The sequence below is a fragment of the Thunnus thynnus genome, chromosome 22 (assembly GCF_963924715.1).
Source record: "Thunnus thynnus chromosome 22, fThuThy2.1, whole genome shotgun sequence".
Taxonomy (NCBI): domain Eukaryota; kingdom Metazoa; phylum Chordata; class Actinopteri; order Scombriformes; family Scombridae; genus Thunnus; species Thunnus thynnus.
The window spans coordinates 12,778,674-12,793,505 of NC_089538.1; the positions used below are offsets into that span (position 1 = coordinate 12,778,674).

Below are 14,832 nucleotides of genomic sequence, written 5' to 3' on the forward strand. Positions count from 1 at the left end.
CCGTCAGTCGGATAGCATATAGGAACTCTTACAATGTGTGTCTTCACAGGAATTTCTCAAGAAAGAATTCAGTGAGGAGAATATCTTGTTCTGGCAGGCCTGTGAATACTTCAGTCATGTCCCTGCAACTGATAAAAAGCAGGTAAGTCCACAGTATGCAGCTACAGATGAAGTCACTACCTTTTTGGTGCTTGTGGATCCTGTGGTCCACTGTAAATTGGCAGATCATGACACACTCTAAGCATTTGTTTACCCCTGGGGAAGTCCCATTCTGAGTACACTGGTTAAATTACATTTGTCTTCATAGCAGTGGTTCCCAAACCTTTTGGCTCTAAGTCTGTTACTGTTAAACACGAGAGCCAGTCATGCTAGCAGCTCTGTGAGGCTGTACTGACGCACAACTGTGCTTTGAGCTAAATTCTAACATCAGCATGCTACCATACTCACAATGAAAATGCTAACATGCTGTTGGAAAGCAGGTATAATGTTAACCTTATTCACCATTGTAGTTTAGTGGCTTAGCAAGTTAACATTTGCCAAGTAGCACTTAAAATTAACAAGTACAACTGATGTTGATGGGAATGTCAACAGTTGTTGTAAATATCTAGTAATAAAACAAAGTACATTCATGGCAATCCATCAAATAGTTGTTGAGATATTTCACTCTGAACCAAAGTGGTGGACAGTCTGAGATTTATTTTTAGCCATGTCATTACCATGGTTAAAAATGAACTAGTCAGAAAATTAAACAATTCTGTGTAAATGAAATATGATTTCAATTTTCCTCTATCCTATTAATCATTTCTGACCTCTCAGATTTATCTTGTTACCCCAGGTTGTGAACCACAGCTTCACAGTAGCATAAGATTAGCCACTAATGAAGCTAAGAACAAAGACTCAATCCAGCTCATGTAGCATCTCTAAGCCTGATTAATTTGTGTGTAAATATATTAATAAAAGAGCAGATAAGAAGATAGCGACATAGTTTTCTACAGTTTTTTGAAATCATCACTGTCCTCCCTGCAGCTGTCCCAGAGAGCTGGAGAGATCTACAACAGCTTCCTGTCCAGCAAGGCCACCATGCCGGTCAACATCGACAGTCAAGCCCAGCTGGCTGATGACGTCCTCACGTCCCCACGGCCCGACATGTTCAAGACGCAACAGCTACAGGTATCAACAAGGCAGTAGTTGAGCTCATTTACTAAAATACCACAATCTATTGGTTGATAAATAATGTGGCTTTTCCACATTTAAGCCTTCTCTCGTTTAAATTATTGAGTTGCACCATACGTCAAATGGAGATCAAGACATTTTTCTAGACAGTATTATTAGGAGTGAATCTGTGTGCACTAGGGGGGGGGGTTTGTTCTCATCTAGCCTTTAGTCACTTTGCACAAGCATATTGGGTTCTTTTGGTGGCCATCTGGGTTTGTTTACGAACGGGCTCTGAGGCTTTACCAGAGAGATAAACACAAACTGGCATACACCCACATAGAATCTAGCGCGTACTGTACACACAGACGTAGACATGAAGTCAGAGATCTGTATATTTCCAGCTCGCAAAGGGTATTATATAATGTTAACTGTTAAGAAACTTGTCATAACGTCAGCTGTAACCATATGTTAACACCAGTAGTTACTTTATTCCCTTTTCTGTCTTTGTTTCAATTTCTCCTCCTCACCCCCTAATTTTTGTCACCACATGCCTCTTTGTGTGTCTAATCTCACCATGTCATTTTCCTCTCTATCACTTTTGCTAACCCTCTTATGTCTCATCATCCTCTGTCTGTCACCGCTTGTTTACTTACAAACACCGCACTCTTTTCTCCCCGTTCAACAGATCTTCAACCTGATGAAGTTTGACAGCTACTCACGATTCCTCAAGTCCTCGCTCTACCAGGAGTGTATGCACGCTGAAGTGGAAGGCCGACCCTTGCCGGACCCCTACCAGATCCCCTGCAGCCCTGCGCCGTCTAAACACAGTGCCAGCTCCGACCGCTCCACCCTTTCCACCCCGAAAAAGGTGCCACTATAGTGTTTTGACTGTTTTAAAGGAACTGAGGATGGAAATAAATGGTTGTTCGGCATGTTAAGTACATATTGTTTGTTCTCCAACTTACAGGAGCCTAGAAAACAGAGGTCAGGGAGGTCACTCAATGAGGACAGCAAAGATGAGAGCGCTGATAAAAAACGCGGGATGTTCTTCTCATGGTCCCGCAACAGGAGCTTTGGGAAGGGACCAAAAAAGAAGGAAATTGGAGACATTAACCTCGGTGAGAGCCTCAAATTTTCTTTTATTTTCCTTAACAAACTAAATTAACAAGCCTGTTGCCAGCTGCTTACAAAGAAATCCACTGTTTTAAACCTTTGTAACACACAAACTTCCAAAGTGCTGAAATGTCCTTGAACAAGACACCAAATCCCTGCCAGCTCCGGGGTTGCCATGAGCTACATGCAGGGGAGGCATGTAGAAACACAGCTGCCCTGCAGTGATCAAAGTGTTACACACATACAACGAGTACACTAACAAAATACTTGTTTCAACACTGATATTCTGAAACGCTGAATGGACTTTTACTTTTTTTTTTACTTTTCAAGCTTCAAAAGATAAACTACTATTGATCCTACTTCTTTTTCACATCTGCAAATATCCTGTTAGGGCACAAATAGTCATACCAGTATTGTAGATATCAAAGTTTCCAGTCGGAAATCCAGCATAGTTATCGTCTCAGTCGACGCCTCTTACTAAATATAGCTGCACTTCAATTTAATTAAACATCTACTGTTTATTCACAGAATGTTGTTTTATAACATACACCTTTTTTTTCTCCAAGATGTTGAGCACACTTAGTCATTTTCCTGCCCTTGCACAGTGTTTGTGTTGCATACCGAAAGTGTCGATTAATGAGTAGTGCGCTGATGTTTCTGATTTGCTTGAGTTCATGTGTGTGCCTGTGTTGTTTTGTGCAGACTACTGGGGTAGTAATGGGCGAAGGGAGTCCCAGGGCTCCTTGTCATCCGGTACCAGTCTGGAGATGGCCACTTCCTGCTCTACTGGCAAGATTGATGTAAGATTCCGCTGGACAGATCACCATGGCAACACAGAGCCCAGTGTCTGCTGAAACCATCATAACAGACCAGAATTTATTTTATTTTTCATTCGTCAGCCCACTCGTTTGTTGTTTATGGATCACATAAGGAAAAACTGCAGCTACAATTACAACTGTATCTTTAATGTAAGCTTGTAACCCTTATTAAAAAAATGTTATCTTCTGACCTTTAGTCTGATAACCGCCACTCAGTCGGAGTTTGGGAACGCTCCCCTAAACACTGCAGTGTGATGCTGCCCGACGGCTCGTGCTCCTCTGTCACGCTTCGGCCCGGTGCTTCCATTAGAGAAGTCCTCCAGGTTCTCTGTCACAACATAAGCGTCAACATCGCCGCCGTCGACCTCTTCCTGGTGGGAGGGGAGAAGGTGAGAGAGGCACACGCCACCAGCAAATTACTGACAAATGCTAACAACATCTGCTGCTAATATACCAGGAAGCAGAGCAGTGCTTCAAGCATCTCTTGAATGAATCGAATCAACCTCCTGTTTATTATAAACCAAACTTTGGTAAATCCAGTACGATTACACCTCCAATTTGAACATGCTATATTTTGTGAGGAGTCATTGTTAGAACATAACTGAAAACATCTGAATTTAACTGAAGTGAATTGAAGAGATTACAGAGGATTAAAATGGAGACTGTATCGTTCAGTTCCTGAATAAAGATGTTAGTGTATATGGTTTTATGTGTTGTTAATGTGTGGCGTCATGCTTTTTTTCTTCATAGCCTTTAGTGTTGGACCAAGACTGCTTGACCCTCAGCTCACGAGACTTGAGGCTGGAGAAGAGGACTTTGTTTAGGTATGAATCAAAGTGTACTTGGATCTATTGATTTCCTATGAATGTAGCTTTTTCTGACTTTTCTTTAATGCCTAAGTTTTGCTCTTTCTCTGCTCTTAGATTGGACCTGGTACCCATTAATCGCTCTGTGGGGCTGAAAGCCAAACCTACCAAACCAGTCACTGAAGTCCTTCGTCCCGTTGTGGCCAAATATGGCCTCCACCTCAGCGATCTTGTGGCCAAAATAGTAAGTCGTCCCCGGTGGCTACAATGCCATAATCTTTCTGAATCTCTTGTGTGTTCAGAGAGCAGCTTGTGCAGTGTTTGACAGTGCCACAGGGTGGAGTATTATGGTTAGGGGAGGGAAGCGACCGCATCCTTTTCCATCTCTACACGGTGGTTAGCACTCTGACTCAGCCCAGCCTCTGAAGATGGAGCACAAGGGCTATAATTAAGAATGACGACACTCCTCAAACATGCCGGCTCTTTACTCCTCCCCTAAACCCTTACCAGATGATGTATTTTAGTCCTGTGGGTTTCCAGGCATTATAACTGTACTATAGAGTAGACCTGGAGCTGAAAGATGGTTCATAAATTAAGCAAAATGCTCTTGAACTCAAATGTCAAATGTCTCAAATGAGATATTAAATAGCAAAATATTCAGATTTCTGCTCACCAGGTGATCATGCTCATGTGTTCAAACCTTTAAATTGTTTTGTTTTAGAGTGGACAAACTGAGCCTTTGGATTTGGGCGCCCCCATATCGAGCTTAGACGGCCTGCGGGTCGTCTTGGAGCGAGTGGACCCAGCCTCAGGGAAAGGTACGGCTATCAAACACACCAAAGTCCAATATTTAATACTAAATATCATAAATGCATAAAAATTAAGAACTAAACATAAAGGTGAATGGTGGATTGTAGAAGTTGTTTTTTGCCTTTTTGGACAGGAAACCAGCTTCTATACATTTAACTAACACTAGAAAATAGTTTCCACTTCTTTCTTTTGCATGTCTCCTCTGTCTTTAAGTGTCCTCTCCACCCTTCTCCGTCTCACTCTCTCTCCTCTTCTCAATCTTACCTGATGAATTTTTCATGTTTTCTTCTCTCCTCAACAGACAAATCCAAGTCTTCCTCCCTAAAAAGCCATCCTCCAACCAGGAGTCTTTCTGCAACAGTAAGTACTCCAAATGTCCAGATGTGGTGTTTTGTCCTTTTCTAATGCTGTGCTGCTTCTGCAAGATTCAGTATCATTTAATAGCGGACCACATTAATCGTCATTAACATTTAGCCGATGCTAAGCCTTCAATTGGTGTGTATTTCCTGTTTGGTTCTTTTTTTGGTATTCCTCACCCTAACACTGCCTGTGGCTGACTCACTCGCTCATATTTTTCTGTGCATAAGCTATGAAGACACACGTAGGCAGATCATACTCGCTGTAGATACTAGCAAGGTCGCTAAAGACACAGAGCCAACAGATGGACCAAGCTCATCTTTACATGGTCTCAGTAAATCTGGACACTTCGCTCAGTAGGGTGCTTGGCAGCTCATGCTTAGCCTCATCACAGTACCCTCCCCTTATGACCCCCCCCCCCCCCCTCCCCTCCCCATCCCTCCATCCCCTAACAGAGTGCATTGTTATTGTTGCATCTGCAGGGAGATGAGAGGTCAACACCAAAGGACTTTTCTGTGAGAGCAAGTGGACCAGACTCTGCACTCCCAGGGGAAAAGAGAAAACAGAAAAAGATTAATATAGATGAAGCTGAAGGTAAATCCCCCTTTTCCTTCTTTCTTTCTCTCTTTTTTTTGACCTCTGGTGGATTTCTAAGCTCTGCTTTGCCTCAGGACTAACTGATCTCCTTGGTAGCTCTAGAGGGTGAGGCTGCTACGCTGCATGTTAAACCAAACTAATCCTTTTCTCCCAGTTGCTCACCTATTTGGAAAGTTTAAGTGATGAAACGTCTTTGATCTGTTTTTCAGAATTCTTTGAGCTGCTGAGCCGGGCGCAGAGCACCCGAGCCAACGACCAGCGCGGGCTCCTGAGCAAAGAAGACCTGGTGCTTCCCGACTTCCTGCGTCTGGCTCCCTCCACCTCCTCTTGCTCCGTCTCCTCTGACCTGGCCTGCTCCACTCCTGACTCGCTGAAGCGAAGCAACGGCGTCTCCTCGCGCGGGCCCCTCACCTCCAGCCTTCGATCGGAGAGCCTGGACTCCTCCCTCAGCTCCAGCGCCAATGGACACTCCGCGGCCAGGCGGTGCGTGCTGCCCCCTCCTCGCCACGCGCCTTTCGGCACCCACCTGTCCCCCATCCCCCGGCCCTCAGACACCCGGCCAAGCCTCCGCACCGTAGAGGAGGACTCCCACAGCGACCTGACCCTTGTCGGGGAGGGCGACATCAACAGCCCCAACAGCACCCTGCTGCCCGCATCTCCATCCCCTATGCCGTCCTTCGAGGGCAGCCTGCCCGAGGCCAACTTCACCCCACCACCACCCTTGTCCCACCCTCAAGACGCAGGTGGAGAGGGAAAGTCCAGTTCAGGTATTTCTACAGTGTAATAAACCAGTGCTCCGTGTGTTTGCGTGTGTGTCGTATGTGCATGTGTGCGCTCTCTCCGGTGGTCTAAACCAGACCACCTTCATGATTAAACTCTACACTGACTCTGATGCACTTTAATGACAAATTGATATTGACTCTTTCTCAGTTTGCCAATCATTTAAACTGATTTGTTTTAATAAACATAGCAAAGCATGTGTGTGATTGACTGATTACACTCAGATCAAGTTGTAAATAGTGATGTGTATATTTTGTTTAGTGAGTAACGTTTACTTGGATGTCACTTCCCATGCCACAAATTGTTGGGTTGGCCACATGACTGGGATCAGTTTATTCCAGTTAAATATTTAGAGTTTATTTTGTAGTTTTGGGTGCATGAGAATGCAGATGTAACTGATTGCAGAGCTTATGAATATAAATAATATATATGCATAATGCATATGGATTAACAATCAATATTTGACAGTACTGTAGTCAGTAAATGTACTGATGATTATAATTCAGAGCAACTGAGCGATTGAAAGTGATGAGATTAGCAGCTTGTGTTTCCTGGCATTATGGGTTCATCATGTACAATTAGAAAAACATCGTAGCAAACCAGAAACATGAAATTGTCAGTCATTACAAAACAAATGCTGTGTTCCTCTCCATCCCACCACCTCTAGTTAAGTGCAATTCAACAATGTCAATGTCAAAACGCAATTTGTATTTTTTTTTCTTACGCAACTCTCTAAAACCAGTGAGTCACTAAAATGGTGTCAGCTCCTACTGTTGCAATTCGAGCAACGATAAAAAAAAAAAAAAAAAGAATTAGTCATTGGAGGACAAGTGCTGCTTAGCGCCGGTGGTGACATTGTTGAATTGCCTGTCATTCTTTATCTGGGTCATTCAATCCCTCTCTAGATGCCTGATGTAGATAATCACTACCAATAAACTCTGTACCTGTGATTCAGTAGATCTAATAAATGTTAGAATTGGAAATCACTCTCGTCTGTCTTTTTACACGTTTGTGAGCTCAATTCCTCTCCTCTCCCTCCCTCCCTCCTTCCCTCCTCCCCCCCACCACCACCACCACCATCACCACCACATCTTCTCCTCTCCGCCTCCGCATGCCTTCTCCCGTTCTCCCTTAGCTCTGTCTCATTTTGTCTTGTGGCTTCCTTCTCTCATCAGCTCCCACTCCTTTATGTACTTTTCTGTGTGTGTGTGTGTGTGTGTGCGCTTGTGCCAGGGGTGTCGCTGCTCGGTGTGTATGTCTGTTTGTGCTCAGATTGCTCAGTGTGGCGGGTTTGTGCGGTCTTGTTAAACATTGTTTGTCTTTAGTCTGCTTTGGTCTACCTGCTTTGGTGTATTGTGTGTTGTTGTTTTTTTTATGGTCTCTGGTGTGTGTAGCTTTAACGTGGCTTTATGGATCTCTTGAACCTGTCTTTTGTTAAACTTGTGCTTTTCAAAGCTTGCCGTTGTGTGCAGGAGTGTCGGTTGATTCTGTACGGAGTGCCAGATCATTATCATCTCCTGCAGATGGATTTCATTTTTCTATTTCTCCTCCTTTACTCGACATTCCCCCCCACCCACATACTCTTCCACTGTGTGAGATTTTACAATCAAGAGGTGAATGGATTTGTGACGGTGATTGTTTCTTCTACAGATGATGTGACATTTAAAAAAAAAAAAGCCAAAAGCTTTCTCTGCAATTTCAGATATCCAATTAGACGCAGCGTGTTTTGATTCTGAGCTTGAAAGAAAAACCCTAGATAGCCTTCTTTGAAACACTGTGAACTCCACAAAAAGAGAAGATAATCACGCTCAACATGTTTTCCAGCAACAAAATCTCTTTTGATGAGTACCTCGCACTTCAAAGCACTTTATCGGAGGAAGACGAGCATGTTCGCTCTGACCTTACTGCCTTGTGTTAATAGATAGGCCTTAATGTAAGGTAATATGTACACATGATGATGAGGAGGAATCGAAGCCTTTCAGCTTTTCTACAGGCTCGCTCCTCTTTTCTGGTTGCTAAGTGCATCAGCGCCGATTCTTCCCACCATCGGGCGCCATGGTAACCTTATCCACGAGTTGACTGAGACACAGATAGAAACTGTCACTACTGGTTTTCATCTATTTTCCCTGCCTATTTCTCTCAGTCTTTTTCTCCCCAGTCTCTAAAATAGAAACATTGCTATGATTCAGTTTGACCATTTTTGTTACGCTCTGTATGGCTAAATCTGTGCAGGAATCTGCAAACGCAGAAATGGAACAAGTTAACACGCCTCTACTTCACTTTTTTTAGAGACATTATAAAGTTGTTACACTTTGAAAAGGGTGGAAAGTCACGCTCACAGACATGATAATGTGTTTAAGGCACAAACAGCCACCGAAACTGTCTGAGTCCATCAGTCCAAGCAAGAGAAGTTAACCAAGTGTGGTTTCAAAAAGAGCATTTCTCCTCTTTTACTGTCAGTATATTTGATTCGGTCATTGCAGACATCTCTCTCCAGTTCGTGTATTACTGTCAGACTGACGCCCTCTGCTGTTCCAAGGGAATAAGATATAATTACTGCAGGGGTGGATTAACATGTTCCTCAGTTCAGCTTGATTCAAAGCTAACAAGACACATCAGAAATAATTAAGTGCTGTAGAAAAGAGGTAGGAAGAGAATAGTCAAGATTTTGTCTTTACATATGTGGATAAAAGAAATACTATTAGAGGAGTTCATGTCTCCTCAGATCCTACTACAAAATCACCAAACTGCACACGTAACGAGCTCAAGGGAAACTTTGAAATTTGTGCATCAACCACAAAGATTAATAGAATTTATCTTGCACTAAAAAGACACTAAAATTGCTTATAAAACAGTACCATTATGAGTATTTCTGGCCTAACAGGTAGTTTACAGCAATCATTTGGTTTATCAGGTGTAAATTAGCCCCTCAATAGACTGGAAATCAAAACCATAAGGGGGTCTGGTCTTTATCCAGAGGAGCAGAACTGCAGCTTTATGTTACCAGGATAATTTCTTAATCGTTGCTGTAATAACTTCTCCCTGTCTGGCAAGCGTTGGGTCTGTGGTCCTGGTCGACGGTGATTCAGAGTTTCCACTAGGGGGAGACGTCACACAGTCTAACTCCATTCATATGATACTGATTAGGGCAAGTCAACAGTGCAGCAGCTGCCCTCTTCATAAACTGATAACAGTATTTCATTTTATAAAAAAGAATTATCTTTAGCGACATAATAACTTATTAAGTTTATACAGAGATTATGTTTCTTTTTCCTCTTTGAAGTCTTTAAGTTTTCAGTCAGAGGAAAGTTTGGCCCGGATGGACCAGTTTAAAGGATTCCTTGAAGTAAATGGGAAACCTACCTATCTCCAAAAGTGCTTTGTTATGACTCAAAAAGAGTTTCAGCACAGTGCACCTGAGGGGCCACATGGCTCAGTTTTCCTCCAGGCTTGTTTCACTTGTCTTCCCCTCTTGTGTCTCTGCGTCAACTCTGAGAGCTGGCGGTTTGCTGACCCCAGGCCTGCCTTATCATCCATCTGGCGGTCAAGGAGGAGTGGAAGCAGATCTTTGGCAGTCGGCCTCAGTGAGGACTGTGTAACTGGGTCCTTTCCAGTCTGGCTAGTCTCTCTCAGCTCCCTGCTGCTGCTGCCATGACTGTGGACAAGACTCACCACAGGAGGAATGCCCATGTTAAACAGCTGAGCCGAGAGATCTTTTTTTTTTTTTTTTTTTTATACGTCACAGCTGAAAACATGTATGAGGCGGCTGTATGGGTAAAAAATAAAGACACCTATGCTTGTGAGGTTCTGTCTCTCAGATAAGGGAGGATTTAAAGAAACAGAATCTAAAATAAAAAAATGTATTGGACTTTCCCCTCTGAATTTCCCCTCCTTCCAAAGATGTATGAGTAAGCAAAATCAGCCATATGTGCAGAACACAGATTCAAGCAGCCTATCAATCACAATTTCATGCACAATACAATTATACAATCTTGATTGAACATACAGTATATAACCTCTAAACATTTTTACTTTTTATCTCAAAATAAGTCATTTATTGTACAAAAAAAGGTCCTGATTTCACCCCTCAATGCCCTCCCTGTTGACCCTGAATGGTAATAAGTGCATGTAAAGCCTTGACCCTTTTATAATGAAGCAAGTTAATGAAGTTTTATGAGTTATAAGTACAATTTTTTTTTTAATCTTCACATATATTTGAATATATTTACAAACCCTACCATATGTAAATGCATCCGATATTTCACAAGTAAATAGCAATTATAGCAGAACTTTATGTAGTAGATATAAGATTTTTTTCATTATTAATCACCTTGTGACCCCTTCGGGAAGATGGATGGATAGATGAATAAATTCATGGCAGTGAAATTACAAAATCTTATTAATTCATCAGATCCTAATTCATCAAAAAGCGTCATCTAGCAGCTCCGCATACCAGCATCAATACATCACATCCTGCGGAAAAAAACCCTGCGACAGAGATTTGTGGTGATAAAGCACCGACTATGACAAGAGGACTGAATCATTTCAGATTTTTAGTACTCAAAGACTTCGACAGGTGCTGAGAAATCCTTGAATTAGTTGGAGGTTCACCTTGGTGCTTGCAGTTGTACTGTTATTGTACTTTTGCTGAAGGTCTGTGTAAGGTCAGCTGTTAGAACTCTACGGCTGTGTTTACATCTGTACTGAACAGCAGTGAATCACAGCTAGAGGAGAGTCTATGGTTTGAAGTGCTGTGTTTGAGTCACTCGAGCCTCTGTGTTTAGAATCTGCGAGGCCACAGGGTTCAGATGAGATGTGGAGAGTTTATCACTCATCATAACTCTAATGCCACCATCCCGGAAACTCCTGGTTTTAGCCACCCGAATACACTCGCACATGAAGAGGGGAACGTCATTCCCATGCCCGACACATCCTCTTTAAATGTGATGTTTACGGTTTGTGGTTTGGCTCGTGTTCAGGGCCTCCTGATGAGGTCATGCAGCTTTGAATTGTTTAAAATGACAAGTGCTAATGTTGAAATATACCACATGTGACAGGGACGCAATGATTTATTACGTTTAATCCCGTCCTGTTTCATTCACAGTCCTTTGCCATGATTTGGCAAGCATGTTAAGCAAGTTCAAGCGGAAACAGTTATGTCATCAAGTTTGTCTTGACAACAGCTGTCCAGATTACACAACAAGCCTATACAATTGTCAGATTATACAAACATATTAAACTGATGTGTGCACCCAAGGGATGATGGGTGACAAAGTTCTCCATGTCTTAGATCTACTAAAATCTAATATAGATATGCTGAGCATATGGCCAGTGTAATAAATAGTTGATGCTTTGTCGTCTCTGAGCCCACATGAGTCACAGATGCAGAGAAATGAAGTGACGGACAAGTATGACAAGTATTTTGTATCCATGTTTGGTCATTGTCATTTTTAACAACCACATGTCACTTTTAGTGCTTGTTTGCTTGTTGTGATTTACTTAATTAAAGCTGCACTAATCCATATTATATTAAAAATGGATCAAATGACGATGTAATGTTAAATGAGTTGCTTGTAGTGATAAATCCACAGATAATTACCGCCTGACTGAGTGTTTTACTCATTTAAACATCTTTTATCTCATTGTTTTGGTTTTCTGGACTGTAAACCCAGCACCAAATGACAAAGTTAGCAACTAGCTAATGAACATAGTGGAGTATTTAATATGCAAATAGCCAGATGTTTCCCTTACGAATGAGTGAAAATCAAAACAGCTAAATTTTGAGCTTACATTCCACATCAAGTGGACGACTCCAAATGAATGATAATGTCTCTTGGGTCTGTTGATGTGTAGTGAGAACAGCTGTGAAAGAGGACATAACATGCACACTTCCAGGTTGACATTGATATTCTGGGGCTCTGCTGGTAAATCTTCGCTGGATTTACAGTTTAAAAACGACAGGACCCCCCTTTCGATGAGCTTACTCTGTTCTGTTGCTGCCTGTCAGACACCTGGGGGTTACGTAAACAGCAGTATTCAGATTTCTCTAAAAAATAAACTTTAAATACATATGTACATGTTCAAGCCTGAATCCAATCTGAAATATGTGAGCGGACAATATAAACAACCCCTGTTTGTGGGCATATGCGAACAATCCAACGTCAGTTCGATGGGGAAGTAGAAGTAATCTTCCATACAGAGCGTTCACAGCAGGCTGAAGCCCTGACCTTTGACTTGAAGGTGGCATTTTTACATATGTTCCCCTCAAGTTTTGGAACTTTGATTATGTTTAACATAGACATCCAACAATATAATAGTATATAAATGAAAGAAAATCACAAAAAGCATGATATGTCCCCTTTAAGTGTTTGCCTCACATATTTCACAACCACCTTCATAAATAGTCATTAAAATCTTGACCGTCATACAATACATCAACTCATCTTGAATTTTCCATATCTTTCTATTCTCCTGTGCACAGAGGGAAGCACAGACACGAGCACCGACACCAAAACACCCTCAGACAGAGCCGATGCTGCACCGGCGGTCCAGGAGGTGATGGATGTGGAAGGGGTACATCTGGAGGAGGGGACACTGGAGACATCCCAGGGAGAGGACACTGAGCTCAGCCTGAGCTTCCAGGGCTACGTCGCAGAGCTGCGGCAGTGCCAGAGCAGGATGAGGAACGCCCAGATGCCCCATAACGGCCGCAACCCACCAGAGGGCAAAGACTGCAAGACAGACCTTTACAAGGCCACTGTTGTCTAAAGGGATCCACCCCCTACTGCTGCACTTTTAAAGCCTGAGGCACTGTCTTTTAAAAGGGAATAAGTCCATTGATGGGCTGCATGTACAAAGCTGTCAATATCCACTTCAAACACAAAAAAAAGGAAAAAAAATCAATATTATGGTGATAGATATTGTAAATTTGTTAAGAATGCTGGTGTCATCTTGTTGATTTTTAGTACTGGTTGTAATTTTGGGACAGTGATATGTTTTTGTTATATAGTTTAATTAATTAAGCGCAAAGTAATTCTATTATGAGCCATGCAAGACCAAGGACAACCATGGAAAAAGCCCAGGTATCCCATTCTAATAAGGCATACTTGACAAATAGCTTATAAATTATAGTTAATGGATGCATCATAAGCTGTTAATTTACAGTAAACCAATACTGTTCTTAGTAAAAGCTTTTTTACTGTTTTCTAAAGTGCTATAAACACTTTGACACGAAAATTTTAACTAACTGCATACTTACTAGCTGTTTCCACTAGTTTCCTGCTGAGTAAAACCGTGAGTAGCAGTTAAAAGTTACAGAAAAAGCTAGTAAGTGGACCTTGAGTTAGGATTTTTGGTCAAACTGAAAGTAAAGTGTGCCCTATAAGAAAGTGGTACCCACTTTTGTTGGACTATATGTAGGCAGGACCCTGTTTTTAGGATCATAAGGGAGGCAAACCACAATTTTCTTCTTTCTTATTTAACTATTTCTTCATTATATCTTCTTCCTGTTTTACAGATGATACATGACGGTACCTTTATTGACTGTACTTCCTGCTTCTGTGGTCTTGAGGTTGTTCAAATGTTGAATGATTAAAAAACTTTGATGGCTGTAATTCCAAAAAAACAAAAAGATGCTCGTCTTTCTTTTGAAAAAGTGTAGTTATTTATTTGCAATATGCACATTTTATACAAATACTTCTGGTATTTTTGCCTGGAGGGAAATCCTCACCAACGTAACCTCTAAGTCCACCTCATAAAAAAAATACTTTCAATACTCCTCTGTTGTAGTTTATAACCCAAAGTCTTACATAAGACACTCACAGCACTGGATTCTCTTACTTGGCATATTTGTCCAGCTAAATGTGTTTGCTAAGTTAAGCAAAACTGTCAATAATTAACAGTTATCGTTGTCTTAGTTGAACAATTTCCTCTTCTGAAACACACCACCCTCACCTGGGGACCTGTGGACGTGCTGTTAAGTCGCTCAGCCTCCTCTTTGTATTTTTCGTTCAGCATCTGGAGAGAGATTATTACAGCTGGTGAAAATTAGAGGTTAGATAATAGGACTGGGGAGTTTTTTCTTGACACAGCATGTCACTGCTGGAATGCTGATAGAACAGTTGGCCTACAGTGGTTAGCTCTTCACATTTATGCTTCACTAAACTCAAAGCTATTGCTGTTACTGTTCCTCAGTGGGAACAGTAATTCCTCCTGGATCCTTGATCTCTAATACACCCCCAGATTGAACTCTTGATCTCAAAAAACTGGAGATAACTCAGTGACCCAGATGTGAACGTTTTGATGTCTAGACTGCTTCCACTCTCAACTTTTCTGCCATTCGCCATAGTAGCTACTGTGGCGCTACGTCTGTATGTTGGGATTCTTGCAGGCACACC

The 14,832-nt window shown here is 41.9% G+C and overlaps 1 protein-coding gene across 3 annotated transcripts in view; it reads left to right on the top strand.

The window, feature by feature from the left end:
• Nucleotides 1–14,058, top strand: part of rgs12a (regulator of G protein signaling 12a) — a 38,710-nt gene extending 24,652 nt beyond the window's left edge. For 2 of the 3 annotated variants that reach the window (XM_067580985.1, XM_067580984.1), the window contains exons 6-18: nucleotides 50–142; nucleotides 1,027–1,170; nucleotides 1,841–2,023; nucleotides 2,123–2,273; nucleotides 2,971–3,068; nucleotides 3,284–3,475; nucleotides 3,837–3,910; nucleotides 4,010–4,136; nucleotides 4,614–4,710; nucleotides 5,004–5,062; nucleotides 5,542–5,653; nucleotides 5,866–6,423; nucleotides 12,918–14,058. In XM_067580985.1, coding sequence (XP_067437086.1) covers nucleotides 50–142; nucleotides 1,027–1,170; nucleotides 1,841–2,023; nucleotides 2,123–2,273; nucleotides 2,971–3,068; nucleotides 3,284–3,475; nucleotides 3,837–3,910; nucleotides 4,010–4,136; nucleotides 4,614–4,710; nucleotides 5,004–5,062; nucleotides 5,542–5,653; nucleotides 5,866–6,423; nucleotides 12,918–13,204 — 2,175 coding nt within the window. In that variant the 3' untranslated portion in view covers nucleotides 13,205–14,058. The remainder of the gene's footprint in view (nucleotides 1–49; nucleotides 143–1,026; nucleotides 1,171–1,840; nucleotides 2,024–2,122; nucleotides 2,274–2,970; nucleotides 3,069–3,283; nucleotides 3,476–3,836; nucleotides 3,911–4,009; nucleotides 4,137–4,613; nucleotides 4,711–5,003; nucleotides 5,063–5,541; nucleotides 5,654–5,865; nucleotides 6,424–12,917) is intronic. The other variant, XM_067580986.1, reaches the window with a different exon arrangement.
• Nucleotides 14,059–14,832: the final 774 nt, after the last annotated feature.